The sequence below is a fragment of the Chiroxiphia lanceolata genome, chromosome 2 (assembly GCF_009829145.1).
Source record: "Chiroxiphia lanceolata isolate bChiLan1 chromosome 2, bChiLan1.pri, whole genome shotgun sequence".
NCBI lineage: Eukaryota > Metazoa > Chordata > Aves > Passeriformes > Pipridae > Chiroxiphia > Chiroxiphia lanceolata.
In genome coordinates, this window is record NC_045638.1 from 86472028 (window position 1) to 86486263 (window position 14236).

Here is a 14236-nt window from a genome sequence, read left to right on the forward strand (position 1 = left end):
GATGGACACGCTATGGGAACTATCCTACCACACTTCAATATAAATTAGACTCTCACAGGAATATACAGCTTGCATTCCCTCTCCCATACCTGCTTCATATTGTGAATTTGAACAGATTATAAGTCCTCTCAGTACTTGGTAGATATGTTTATATTACCCTTACATACTTACTGTACTTTTATGAAGGTACAATTGCTGTCAACAGACAAAACCCAGGGTGAAGTTAAGTTTTAAGTTTTGTAAACAGCTTGGCAATATATACATAGAAAAACAGCTGATAACTCTTAGAAAGATGGATATAGAAAGAGTTCATCTCCTAATCATGTTCTTTGCTCTACAGTTCCTTATTCACTTTCTAAATTAATATTAACTCTTACAAGGACAAAAAAGTTGGTTTGTTTCTTTTTTCAGATTCTAAATTGGTGCTTATAAATACTCATATAACTTGCTGTCTATCCTCTCCATCTCCTGTTAAGTCTCCCCTTTTAGAAAAAAGAGACTAGTTTTCATGGTATTGCTGTGGGGATTCCTATTCGTGACAAAACAAACACCATAAGCATTTCTTGGTACACAGACATTATTGATACTGAAAAGAGGGAAATGATAAAATATCAATCATACTGGATTAACTAAAGCAGCTAAATTATAAAATCCAGAATAGGACATCAGGAAAGCCGTTTCTGAGTTCAATTCTAAGGTATCAGCTGCTTTTTCTTATATAGTAGAGCCAGTGTAATTGGCATTTCAACCGCCATCAAAAAAGACAAAGAATCATTTAGAGACAGTGTACTATCCATATATTTCACACAGTGGACAAAGCTATCCTGAAAATTACATTTTTTGTTTTGTTTGTGTACACACACACCTATACAACCATGCTGAATAATTTTTTTTTTTTGAGTGCTCAGGTATGGACCTACCATCCTTTAGTTACAGAGTTACCCTGCAATAAAACAGAATATAGGGAAAGACCAATATTGCTGTTGACATAAAGAAAAAAGTCCTTTGAAGTGAAAGCCTGTGTTCCTCAGACAGCAAGCACAGGTTATTGCTTGCCCTTTGTACACTATCTGCATGAATTTTCTTTTTATTAATGACATATTGGTCTCTCCCCACTTAAAAATAATTTAAAAAAAAAAAATCAAGATCTACCATAAATGTGGATTGAGTGCCAAATATAACAAAAGCTCGTGAGGTTTCATGCAGTTATTCAAACACAATATTTTTATCTTCATTCAGAATTCACCAAATGCATTAAAGGCAGCACAGACACACACCCCAGCTCTCTGGCAGCAGATGGTACAGTTTAAAGCAAGGAAAAATAATCTCGGTATTTCCCATGCCATCATTCGAGTCAAGAGCCTGCACACCACCTAAGAAGTTCGTGTATGCTAGGAGAAGCTCAATTTTTGGCACACCAAAGATTTTAAAATGAGAAATGTGTAAATAGCAAGAAGGTTATGAGATTCTGCAACAGCAGTGGTTAATATCAGCATGCCAGTCGATTGCAAAAAGGCTGTGGGTTGTTTCACTTACGTATTGTGGAAAATGCATGCCATTCTGTATTTCCCAGGGAGAACAATTACATAATGCAATAACACTGGATTAGAAGCAAATACTTACACAACAGAATATACACAGATAGCATTTTAGTTCACAAATACATTAAATGTTTACCCCAACACATTCTTGTAATTCAAGTCATTTACTGAGACAACACACACCTGTGATACTGTCATTGTTATTAGGTTTGACACTGGTTTGCATAGTCCATTTATTTGGTATATGCCTTTTTCTCAAAGATTTTCAAAAGCATATCTATTTAGCAAGCAGCAGCAACTCCACAATAAATAGACCAGCAGAGGAAAACAAAGCTGGTTTTTTCCCCTTACATTACTTCTGTTTCCAGGTTTTTATGTTTAGAACAGTTTCACAGGAAGAGAAGTGTCTCAACAGTATCTCTGTTAAAAAAGCTGTTCCATGTAATGACTTATCACAAGAAGATGCATATACAAGACGAGTTATTAAACAGATTCAAGCACACAGGTAAACTCAAACCACCAGTCATTAAGGCAGGTGAGTAGTTACAGTTTCTTCAATATCTACACACCCTCCAGTAAGATCCACAAACATCTGTCCCTGTATAAAGGCAGTGAATTGATAGGGGACACCTGGTAGGGAAGAGGTGGTGCATGCAGGGAGATAAGTTCTTCCTTTCCAAATCCACAACACTGCAGCATTACTACAGTGAGGATTCAACCTCCAGCTAGAGAGTCAGATGCAATAAATCCTTGAGGGCTGTTCTGTCCTGCTGCTACCTGTTCTGTCCATGTACAGTTCTTCAGGACACTGGTGAAAAGGTGAGTAGGATTCACATGCAAAAATGTTCTGTGAGCATTGTGAAAACTACTTCTGTAAAGTCCTGATTACATAATTAAGAGCCCTTGTACTACATGCCACTTCAAAGTCCTTGCCAATACTACCTGCTACAATAGACATGAAGTTGATCAGCAAAACTGCCAAGGATTAAAAACAGCTGCACACACCAGGGCAGGAAAGCAGTAGTTATGTACATTAAGAAAGCTATAGCCCACATGACTGCACAGACAGCTCTGCAAGTATCAATGGGGTCAGTTCTCACCCCCAGAGCAGGCTCAGTTGCAATGTATACATAGAATGTATCAGTGCACCTGAAGGGTGTACTTTCACACTTCCACTTTTCTAGACAGAGAAGTATCCACTCACTCCCTGGAATTCACAGTTTTATGTCAAACTCATAGAATGGTTTGAGTTGGAAAGGACCTCGACGATAACCTAGTTCCAATGCCCCTGCCATGGGTAGGGACACCTTCCACTGGATCAGGCTGCTCAAAGCTCCATCCAACCTGGCCTTGAACACTTCCAGGGATGGGGCAGCCACACCTTCTCTGGGTAACCTGTGCCAGTGCCTCACCAGCCTCACAGTAAAGAATTTCTTTCCAATACCTAATCCTAAACCTACCCTCTGTCAGTTTACAGCCATTCCCCCTTGTCCTGTCACTTGAGAAGTCCACTGAGCGAAACACCCAAAGGCTGCTACCTCGCCATGAGAGAGGCTGTTCAAACACATGCTAAACCTGCATGTCTCATCACAAACTATTTACTAGTATAACACAACCAAGAAAAACAAACCCAAGCACTATACATCTCCAACTGACCACTTCTTCAGTTTTCTATTACCTTTTTACTGCAACTATACATCACTTTCAAATTCATCCATTATACATCATCCTGCATATCTAAGTTGCAGGCAACTCACTAACTTAAAATGAGTATTTGCTTACCAACGTTGGAGCGTTCCACGCAGTTGTAGGTGCAATCTTGGGTTGCCAGTTGGAACCACCTGTTAGTTTCTTTTCACCTGGCTGAGTCCAGTTTACATCACTTCAAATAAATTTTTTTAAGAATTGTTAGAAAACATTGGACTTTCTTACAAAACTTTCTCAGGTAAACACCATTTCCACTTGAGAATGAGACTTCTTTTATTAGCGAAGTTCATTTAGCAAAAGAGTTGATAAAAAGTCTCATGATGACACATTTTGGCTTGGAAAAGCAAGACAAGATGTTCAGCATGAGCCTCCTCAGCTGTATTTAATCTTAGTTGAGTTCCCCAAAATACGTAAGTTAGTGTATTGGACTTCCTTTGGGACAACATAGTTTAGTTAGGAGCAACTGCATATTAGATTTCTGAATTATTCCAGAGTTGACACAGATGGTCCCAATAAGCCTGAAATTTGCTAATCCCATTTCTCAACTTTGCTGCTAGAGCACATATTCACTACTCTTGAACACACACACCTTGCTTCAAAATTCACTTGTCTAAAGGTCAATCTCAAGACAGAGGCTGTCGTTTCACAATCTTTAATACAGCTCTGCACACCCTCGGATCACACAAAGTATTTAAGGTGTACCGTGATTACCTATAACAACTACAAAGAAACATTTTGATGAACTCATTTCTTCAATATAGATAATGTCTGAAAGGAATCACAGACAGGACACCTTGCCTGCTGCTACCACTGTCACTACCACTCAGTCTACAGCCACCTTCCAACAGCTCTCAACAATTCATTTTCCCTTGGATGAGAAGTACAACCCCAAAAATGCTCTGAAGGTTAACATTATGTTGTTATGCATTGGTTTCAACACATACATTCATAACAATCTACTATCATGAAAATCACAATGCTCAACTTCCGATTAAGCATACTCACTTTTTAGTAGTTCCATTTCCAATGCCCAAATCTGTCACAAAGGAACAAAAGAGACTAGTGAAATTCTATTGGTTTAAAAGAATTAAATAAGTATTCACATGTTAGTGGTTCCATACTTACTGCCTACAAGATTGGCTAAAGATGAATCCAGATCATCTGACACTAATTTATTAGGCGGTACTTTGGCAACTGGAAGACTCTGGTTTTGAGAGGCCACTGTTGGTTTTAGGAGACCACCTAGTTCATCAAAGCCTTGGAATGAGAAACGTAAGTGATTTGAATCACAGGCCTTTCACAACTGTCATGACATTTGATTAAATAGACAGCAAGGTCAATACAATGGTAAAAATACAAAATTTAACCTAGCGATGCTACTCTATACAAGAAGGACAAAACTTATTATGCCTCTTTATAAAGGAGATATTTACTATGGAAATGAGATTTCACTTCAGTAATTTAACGTATGTGATATCAACTTTACATGCAATGGATTGCCAGTGACCATAAAACAATCAAAATGTAAACCAAAGAAAGAAGAAAAATATCCAAAATAGTTCAATCTTGCTTACAAAAACATGTATGTATCTGCTTTTAGCAAATCACTGGTTTATAAAAAAAAAAAATCCAATGTTAAGAGTCTAATATCAAAAGACCAGAAAATATTTACTTTCCAGATGCTGTAAAGAACAGAAAGAACCTGATGACTGCAATCCAAATTGACTGTGTATGTTTTGATAACTGACCATTTTCTGAACTAATCTTAATGTCAAAAGAATAGGCAAAGAAGGGCCAAAAAACGTGTTGCACAGATACATAAAATGAAGACGCCACTTCATCTCTTCCAACCACACTCTACAGACTTAATTTCAGTGAACAGCACATAAAAACAAAGGTTGTTCACCGTGTGAAGTTTTAATGCACAAAATATTTAAGTGAAGGAAATCAGCGTAAGCATTTCAGCAGGGTGCATGTAGAAATAGTATGTAAGGAAAAATTACTTGATTAATGTTGTTATTGACCTTTTAAAGTCAGCTTTCTTTTCTTCAGCTGAAACTCTGTCCCAGCAGTATTAGTAAATACAGATTAAGAGATTTATACCTCAAGAACAAATTAAGTTAAAGGACATGTGTCATCTATTTTAGCAAGTCTCTTACCACCAGAATCTGGGACAACATTAGAAGATTTGTTTCCAAACACAGACTCGAAGTCGACATTAAGGCCAGCTGATGGCTGTGGTTGAGCAACAGGAGATGGAGTGAACCCTGTAGGGGGAAAAAAAAAGAAAGAAGTTGAATGTTTTTTACAGTATTTCCCACAAATCTCCCTTTATGCAAGACAAGACAAATAAATACGTAAATTATTTCAGTACTGCAGAAAGACTAGGAACACCTCAAAGGTTCAGATTACACCCTGACACTGAGCAATTTATTTGGTCTTTATCTGAAGTTACTCTTCCAAAGAGAGGTTTCGTCTCAAACGGGACAGAGAGGCCATAGTAGACACACCCCTGCAACTGCTGAATCTCTGACTGTTGGCATCTTCCTTATTCTTTTACCATATACTTACAACAAAATTACAGAGGAAATAATCACCATGCTTCTCCAGGAAAAGAAGCTGGCTAGGTGCAGAAAGTGTTTCAAGATTACCTGCCAGAAGATTATTCCCTCCATGTTTTACATTAGCGCACCACTTCTCTTAGATACAACTGGAGTAAGATTCAAAGTATCCCAAGGTCCCTGACTAGCAATGCCTTCGATTAGACACTCTTTATAATACTAATCATTTTCATAGGGCTTACTTAGATATTTTTGAATACACGTTCTGCAGTTGACCACGTTTTTCAGGCAAGTTTCTAGAAATTTTTGCAAGATAAGGGGAGTTACAGCAAAGTTTCAACTCCTATTTCTGTCTAAACTTACTCCACTTGTCTCATATATATCTGTAAAGCAGTGTTCTACAAAACCACAATTTTTTTCAACACTGAAAATTTATCGCAGTACGAAGCATAGTGTATGATGCTCAGCAGCATTAAGTTGATAGTTTAGTAATACAGAGGGGAATACTGATTTGTTTCTAAAATTTTTCAACGTTATATATGATCACACACAAGCACATGCATGTACATCACCTTGATATTCAGGCATGACAGAAGTAATTATTACTTTATATGAAAAGCATAAAAAAAGAAATGCAATGCCATCTTGAAAACTAGCTCTTCTGGTTTCTAACAAAACCAGGATCACACAGAGAAATAAAAGAATCACAAGTACTTCAGCAGTTGAACACTGCAGTGGATAGAAATAACTGACAGAATACTTTCATTTAGCCTGCTGTGACAGCACTTCATTTCAATCTTACTGTTTTCCCAAAATAAGTCACATTTCACCTAAAAAATTAGTAACTGCAGAATGCTACCCTTGAGTAGTAACTTCACAGAAAAAAAAAATGGATTACGCGTTCCTTTCTATTTGTCTTAAAGGAACATAACACTCCCAACTGAAAAGCATCCATCACTAAGAATTTTGACAACATAGTTTTCATTAAAAACAAATCAGAGTAAAACAGCATACAACAAAACATAGGAAGCAGTAATGTGGGAAAAGATCATGAGTAAACAATCAACTAACCAAAATGAGTATCTTTATGACACGTACACCATCAAGTTGTGACAAGCCATTTCAGAGACTCTGAACTGCAGACAGGAATTCTTTTGATGGGATGTCCTGCAACTCTTAAAACCGTGCCTGTACTAATAGAAAACTTGACTTAAAATAGCTCATATTTTGCTTTAGCAAACAGCCTCAACTGAACCACGCTGAGTTTTTTTATGAAGCTAACAAGATGAGACCAGCTCCAAGACAAAACAATACACAGAACTCCTCTGAATCAGTCTCTGGAAAAGAATAAATCCTACTTCTGGTATCAGCCACCAGCCCAGGGCATTCTATTTAACATGGATGTTTTGAAAGGTGTAAAGGTCAGTATTTTTAATTTAGTTCCTTCAAGAGAATAAACAGGCAAGACTTGACAGAAACTAATCATCCTGCTTTTTGGATATGGAACAGATTCATTTGTAGTATTTAACCTTTGGTTAAATGACTCAAGCTGATTTCTATTCAAAGACACTAAACTAAAACGTGACTTTATGGGGTTTTTAAGAACTAACCCTTCTACAAATCATTTACTGAAGGTATTCCTAAGCCTTGCATTTCAGCAGTGTTAATGCATCCTATTCACCTGGTTTAGACAGATTATCACCTGTCATAGCCCACAGCCTGTCTAGTAACTGTCAGGACAGTGTTCCCGAACCAGCATCATTATGGGGGTACTACACAGACATTACATAGCTGCACAAACAATTTTTAAATTTTATTTATTAATTTAATGCAGCAGATACCTGTTTTTCCTGTTCTGTTGTAAAGCTTATTTCTAGTTTAGTGCACTGTTTAAGAGTAATATACCAACAAAACTGCCATAAGCAGCACGAACATCCCAATCCCTTTACCTTAAAAACAATGAGGTAGAGCAAGATGACAAGATACTTATAAACATGCATGTCTTTTGTGTGGTATGTAGCAACAGGTAAACTACAAGAGAACCTGAAATGGGGAGATACTCATTTCATGTTTAGACTAAATAAGCTTTAGTTTAGCACAAACTAAAAAAAAAATACATACCATTTGTGACCACACACCTGGCACAAGCACAGGAATAACAGTTGGAGCCACTACAACAATGCACTTCTGTAGCCAATAACCTACTAGTTCTAGGCACACAACACATTCAAACTTCTGTGTCTGTGGTAAGGCTGGATCCCATTACCTACCTCCAAATAGACCAGCTACAGAAGAAGGCTCATTGCGGAAATGAGAAGCGCTAGAGTAAGCTTGAGGACCACAAAAAGAATCTGATAAGGCGTATCACACAAGAGAGAAAGCCATGAAAGGAGAAGAGGGAGAGTTACAGAAAGAGAACCAAGATATACGGTTTATCTGCTACTCAGAACTTTAATTTCAGGTCAGTCTATAAATCCACATAACAGTCTAATAACATAGAACCAATGGAATGAAATCAATACACAGACATACAGTAAGAAACAAGTTTACACACTCTATAACACAAAAGGGGAAAGCACGGTTTCGAAGTAACAGCTATATTAAGATGAAAACTTTTTTTTTCCCAACCAAATGCCATGTTTTACACCCTTGAAAGAAATGAGCGTAAAAGCTTCAAGGCATTTTTCTTATACCTGAAGTATAAGGATACAGCCCAATAGTGGATTCATATTTGGTTGCCACAAAAGGATTTAGTTGAGTAAACGGATTGTAATGATCTAAAGAACCAGAAAGAGTTATTTTAAATCCACATTCACATTATCGTAGCACCCTGACTGTGCTACAGCTAAAACTGCATTTACATTTCACATATCAATTTGTCAGGAGGCCACAATTTGGTTCTAGATATATCCTTAGAGCATGAGACACTGGAAGGGGATGCAATGTATCAATGCCATCCATTTCCAGTGACTTCAGGGCTGTCATGTGATAAATACTACTCAGACCAGCAAACACCACAAAAACCCACCAGGCTCCTTGTTCACAGCCCTACACTGCAACTCTTTGTATGACTGCAGAACAAATTACACAGAGGAAACTCATCTGACTAAATAACCATCCTACTACGAAAAAAACAGCTGTATTTCAAATAATCACTCTACATTCACGTGAACCATACAAATTTTACTGGAAGCATGGAAAACTACAAGCACAAGGTAGATTGTTACACAGTAGTACTAACTTAAAGTATTTGTACACTGCTGCTTCAGCCAACTATCCTCCCTGGGAACTCTGGAGACAAGTTCACAGCAAGAGTTCCTCAGCTTCATCTTACTTGCTTTCTCTTTCCACTAAAGGCAGACAAACTAGGAAACTAGTCAGCAGATGCGACAAGGTAGAGGTGGTATGAATATCTCTAAAGACATTCCTTGGTTTTATCTCTTTTAACAAGTATAAAAGGTATAAAAAAACCCCTCTCTGTTGTAAGATTCTGGATTTTTCTTTTTATCAATTCTAGTGGGGTTCAACCAGCATAAAGACAGCCTGTGGTATACAACTGTCTTTAAACCTAGCTTTGCTTATCAGAACTGACATGTAATTAATTGACTGTTAGTCTGTGAAAGCTAACTGAACTTTTCGTATTGAAAAGTAATCAAATTACTATACAGCTGCACCAACAGAAACGTTAGAAGGATTTCTAATGAGACAGCCATGCTGAGCCACCTCCAAATTAAGATGTCAACAGTTTTTAATAAGTGAGTTATTAGTTTATTGCCTTGTAGGTAAACAGTCTGAGTAGATCACGCACCAAAATGTGCAGGGTTCTATCAGCTTTGTTAATGACTCGAGAAAAACATCCACTACGAAAAAAACCCCTTTTTTAAAAAAGAACATTTCAACCTGAGGAAGAAAGCAGTAGCATTTTCTTTCCATTCGCAGACATATGTAGTATTTTAAATTAAAATTCCCCAAGTATAAGAGACTGTGTAAAACTGCACTCAAGCAACTGCTTTAACTATAACTGAGTTTCTTTACATTGGGGTAGAATCCCATCTAGGAAGCCAAGTAAGGATTATAACACCATTTTCATGGCACAGCTACTAAATCAAATTCTAACATAGCACAAAACCAGCCCCAAATGACCAGCAACCAGCTTTTAGCTTCTGAAAGGCCCCAAAACCATACTAAAATAATGTTAAATATTTTAGGAAATTAGTTTAAAATGGTACTTTACCAACAAACATTTCATGTGTGGGTGTCCTACTGGTGAAAGTAGATACATCAGAAGACACAGACAGATGAGCAGCATCGTTAGTTTTTGTAAGGAAAGGATTTAGGTTTGGAATGGCATCATCAACACTATCAACAGTAGCAGTAAAAGGATCTGTTCAATTCCAGAGAGCAAGAGAAAGAAGAAAAGGGAGATGGATTTAGTTACATGCTGCTTCCTATGTACAAAAGAACAGAGTTAAGAAGAGTCCAGGAGGTATAGTTTTCTCCTGACACCTCTAAACTCAGGATGATCTAGCTAATTGTTGAATTTTCAAATTATCCAGAATTACCTATTCCCTACTCAAGAAAAATACTACAGATATTAGCCACAGATTTCCTTTTTTTTAATTAATAACACCTTGTTCTTATAAACTGCTTCTTCCTGAATGTGTTTTATACTGAAAATAAGTATGACACTTGCAACAACAAAGTCTCTGGAGCAGAGACTGCCTGTCAGCACAACAGAATCCCAGGTGCTAAGTGAGGATTCGATGCAATACCATCCTCCGGACAGCTTTAAAAATCCCAACAAAAACAACTGAGCTGTACTTTTCCTTCTTCAAATTGTGCTTATGGATTTTTCTGTTACTGAGCATCATGAAGTTTTCATGAGCTATATACCAAGGTAGCACACAGGACATAAGCAATTCCTTCAGTACCTGGGGCATCTGGAGCTACAAACTTGTTGTGGATATGCCATTACCTGCAAGCAAGAAAAATCCTGTTCTGCTTTGAGGGACAAGAGCCAGACAGCCGTGACGAGGAAAATGTTCCTTACTAAAAAACTGTCAGACCTCACTGCAATGAAGGAAACATGGATCTATACGAACAACTTCCCAAGGCATACAGGAGAGTTTCAAGGCTTCCTGACAACTGCCAAGCTAAAATACTCCTTTACTTCAGGATACAACAGATAAACAGGATAGGAAAGGCAGCTACGATAATTGTTGACAGAAGGAGCTGTGGTTTAGCTGCCTGGTTTCAAAGTCCATGAATCCTTGATGGAAAACTCAAGAATATGCTAGATGAGATCAGCAAGGGTCACATCGAAGCCCTATTTGTTTTATCACAGTGCCTAGATCTGCAACTTACTCTTCTATGCAAAGTCACTACAGAGAAATGTCTGAATAATAATTAGAGGAGAGATTTCTTAAGTACTTCAGTTCCTGGCCATTTCTTCTTTCTTTTCTAAAACATGGTTAGATTATCAATTTATCCACTACTCTTGTAAATACTGCCATGCTGTGTGCTGCAGTTTCAAAGTGTAAGTTATTTTCTCTCCCTGAATCTGACCTGATTCTTAGCTATAAATCCCACAGACCTTGATAACATGTTCAGTAGTAAGCAAATTCTAAAGGAAACAAAATTTAAAAGCTATAACTGCAGTGTTCTTTGCAGGCTCAGTGCACGCTCTGATTTTCTGCAAGCTTAAGGCCTCTTATTAGATAAGACCCGACTTCTCTCCCAGACTGCTTGGCTACGTTGCAAGAACGGGTGAAGTACTTTAGAAGACCTTTTCCTAAATCATTCAGTCAGCAAAATGAGTGTCCAACACTAAATAAAGGATGAGCAGAACAAGTAAATTTAGAATTTGTAATATATAACAACAATACAAACCCTGTGTTGTCTTATGTATGTTTTATATAGTGGACATGCCAATCAGCCAGTCACTTGACACTAAGCCCCAGCTTTCAGGTACTCCTTAAAACTGTTGTCTGCTTTGAATGCTACTCTAAAAGCTGTAGAATAAACAGATCTGACAATAATCCTTTGGTCAGCTCCTCCTTGCTTTTTCTGTTGCTGCTTCACATTCTTCTGATTCTATTGGTTCTCCTTGTAATTGGAAAAAAATTCAAACAGTCAAAACATTCACTTCCACACTGATACATTTGTTTTGCTTCAAGTTTCGGTACAAATTCACAGCTGGCAAATATACTGCACACAGCTGGAACAGTCTGCAAGCAATCCCATTAAACAGCCCAGATAAAACAATATGGAGGAAGCTAAGAAAGACAAAAAGTTTTTAAATCATATTTGTCAAAATCTACTGCCTACTGAAATTATTTTACACATGCACTCATCAGGAAAACTCCTGCATACTACTTTCTGTTCCCAAATCCTAAGGTTGTATATAGAGTTTCCTGTGTTTTGACTAGTAAGACAATGTAATGCATCTTTAGACAATCAAGATTTCCTCAGGAACGTAATCAGCTCTCAGACTCTTCGCTTGTCTGCCTCATTCTAATTCTAGCCAGTGTGTTCAGTCTTGTTTGAGTCTCAGAACTTGCCAGTGCTAGTGACAAAGGTAACCGAAAATTAATTGGGTTTGGGTAATTTATATTCTTGCATATTCAGGTTTTAAAATTTGCTGTCAGTCTTGACAGCAACACCCCAATGTTTCTAAAGCCCAATTTCATCCTTGAATACACACGGCATGTGTTTGAGTCGATGGAATCACTCTGCACCTACATGCTATCATTAGGCATTAATGATTCAGGCGCATTTAAAAGAGTAATTTGAATTTTGCAAACTTCTACCTTTAAGTTATCCCACTAGATTTTACCTGAAAGGATAGCAACAAAGGTTTTTCAGCAGAATCTCTTACAGTTTGAAAAAGGTACACTGAGAACATACAACCACAGAACCCATTCCCCAGGAGTTAAACCTCGTTAGTTTTAACATTTTGAGAAGCACAAGACTAAAGGCAGCAACCCAAATATAATGCTTCTGTAACAATTTACTGGTTTATTACATACCTAAGAGCTGCTGCACAAAATTTTTTACAGTAACTGATTTTAGCTGATTGTAGTTGATTTGATACTCTTCTCTAAGTCACCATATACACCAAATACAAACATCATCATGTCAGAAAATTACCTAAGGGAGGGTTGCTGTGCAGTGGTTAGAGCACAGGACTGGAAATAGTTCAGGTTCCATTCTTGGCTCTGCCACTGACTTGCCGTATGACTTCAGACAAGTCAGTTAATTGCTCAGATTTCCCCATCTGTAAAATGTGGAAAGCACTTCTTATCTACCTCACCTGTGTGAAGTGAGTGTTCATGTCTGTAAAGCTGAAGAGTTGGGTTTTTTTGATGAAAGGTAACACAAAAAATGGTGATCCCAGAATTTAGCCTAAAATTTTAGCAGACAATCCAAAACCTTCACAGTTAATTAAGTCTTAAAAATATTCAGAAATGTGTCAATAGTAAGCAAATATATCAATTACTATTAGTGAAGACTCATACCGCGAGTAACAAAACACTGAACAAACACAGACTTTCAGGCTAAATTTTCAGGTTAATAAAGAAATGTGATGTGACCTTCAAGAGGAAGATAATTTCCCCTTTTACCTGTCACCCATGAAACAAATAGGACCAGCTGAAACAGAAGATATTTTGCAGAAAGCAATCAAGATGAGCCAAAACCTTTTTTTCCATTTCTAAACCATAAGCCTATTAAGACCTGAAATTTTTATGCCTAACTCCATACACTCTTCACTGCATCTTTCTCAGAAGATGCTCTGCTCAGCAAAACTAAAGGACAAGTAAGCTGCTTTTATTTATTTTAGAAGCTACCACATACATTAGCATTGCCTCTGTCACTCAAAATTGTGTTATTTCTATACAAACAAATGTGAGAGGGTACACAAAAAACGCAAAGTACACAGCAGAAAGTAAACAGGAAAACAGAATACATACACCACTTATTATGAAGATATATTAGATAACTGGAAAGATGTTAAGAAGAGCCACATCACATAAAAAGAAACAGGGAAGTAAAAATTTAGAACAAGGTTGTTCTGGTGCCTACAAAACTTCCTGAAGCAGCAACTCCTAATGTTTTGCATCATAAAAGAAAGCATTTTTGCAAGCATCTAATAAAAAAAAAGTCTGAAAATATCCACATAGTTCAGGAGTTTACTATTTCTTTAAGTGTCATTTACATAGAAAAGTAAAAAAAACCAACCAACCAAACAAAACAAAAACCCACAACAAAAACACAACCATCTGTTAAAGATTTTTAATTGTCTACCAGTATAACCAACAATGCAAGCAGGCAATATGTTACTGTATCTGAATTACTCTGGAACACTGCAAAGTAGCCAAGAACTTTGAGTGAATGTCTAAATGCTCTAGCACTCAAACTTATCTTGAA

At 37.3% G+C, this 14236-nt stretch overlaps 1 protein-coding gene across 12 annotated transcripts in view; it reads right to left on the reverse strand.

Annotated features, from left to right (window-relative positions):
- Positions 1 to 14236, reverse strand: part of PICALM (phosphatidylinositol binding clathrin assembly protein) — a 67611-nt gene that overhangs the window by 11409 nt on the left and 41966 nt on the right. For 4 of the 12 annotated variants that reach the window (XR_004355145.1, XM_032678264.1, XM_032678267.1 and 1 more), the window contains 7 exons: positions 10044 to 10193; positions 8080 to 8160; positions 5408 to 5515; positions 4374 to 4505; positions 4254 to 4284; positions 3324 to 3423; positions 1537 to 1560 (listed from right to left, as the gene is read on the reverse strand). Coding sequence is in view for 10 of the 12 variants with exons in the window: in XM_032678264.1 (XP_032534155.1) it covers positions 1537 to 1560; positions 3324 to 3423; positions 4254 to 4284; positions 4374 to 4505; positions 5408 to 5515; positions 8080 to 8160; positions 10044 to 10193 (626 nt within the window). In the remaining 2 variants the exon portion in view is untranslated. Of the gene's footprint in view, positions 1 to 1536; positions 1561 to 3323; positions 3424 to 4253; positions 4285 to 4373; positions 4506 to 5407; positions 5516 to 8079; positions 8161 to 10043; positions 10194 to 14236 lie in introns of those variants that run through there. The other 8 variants (XM_032678271.1, XM_032678273.1, XR_004355146.1 and 5 more) reach the window with 4 other exon arrangements.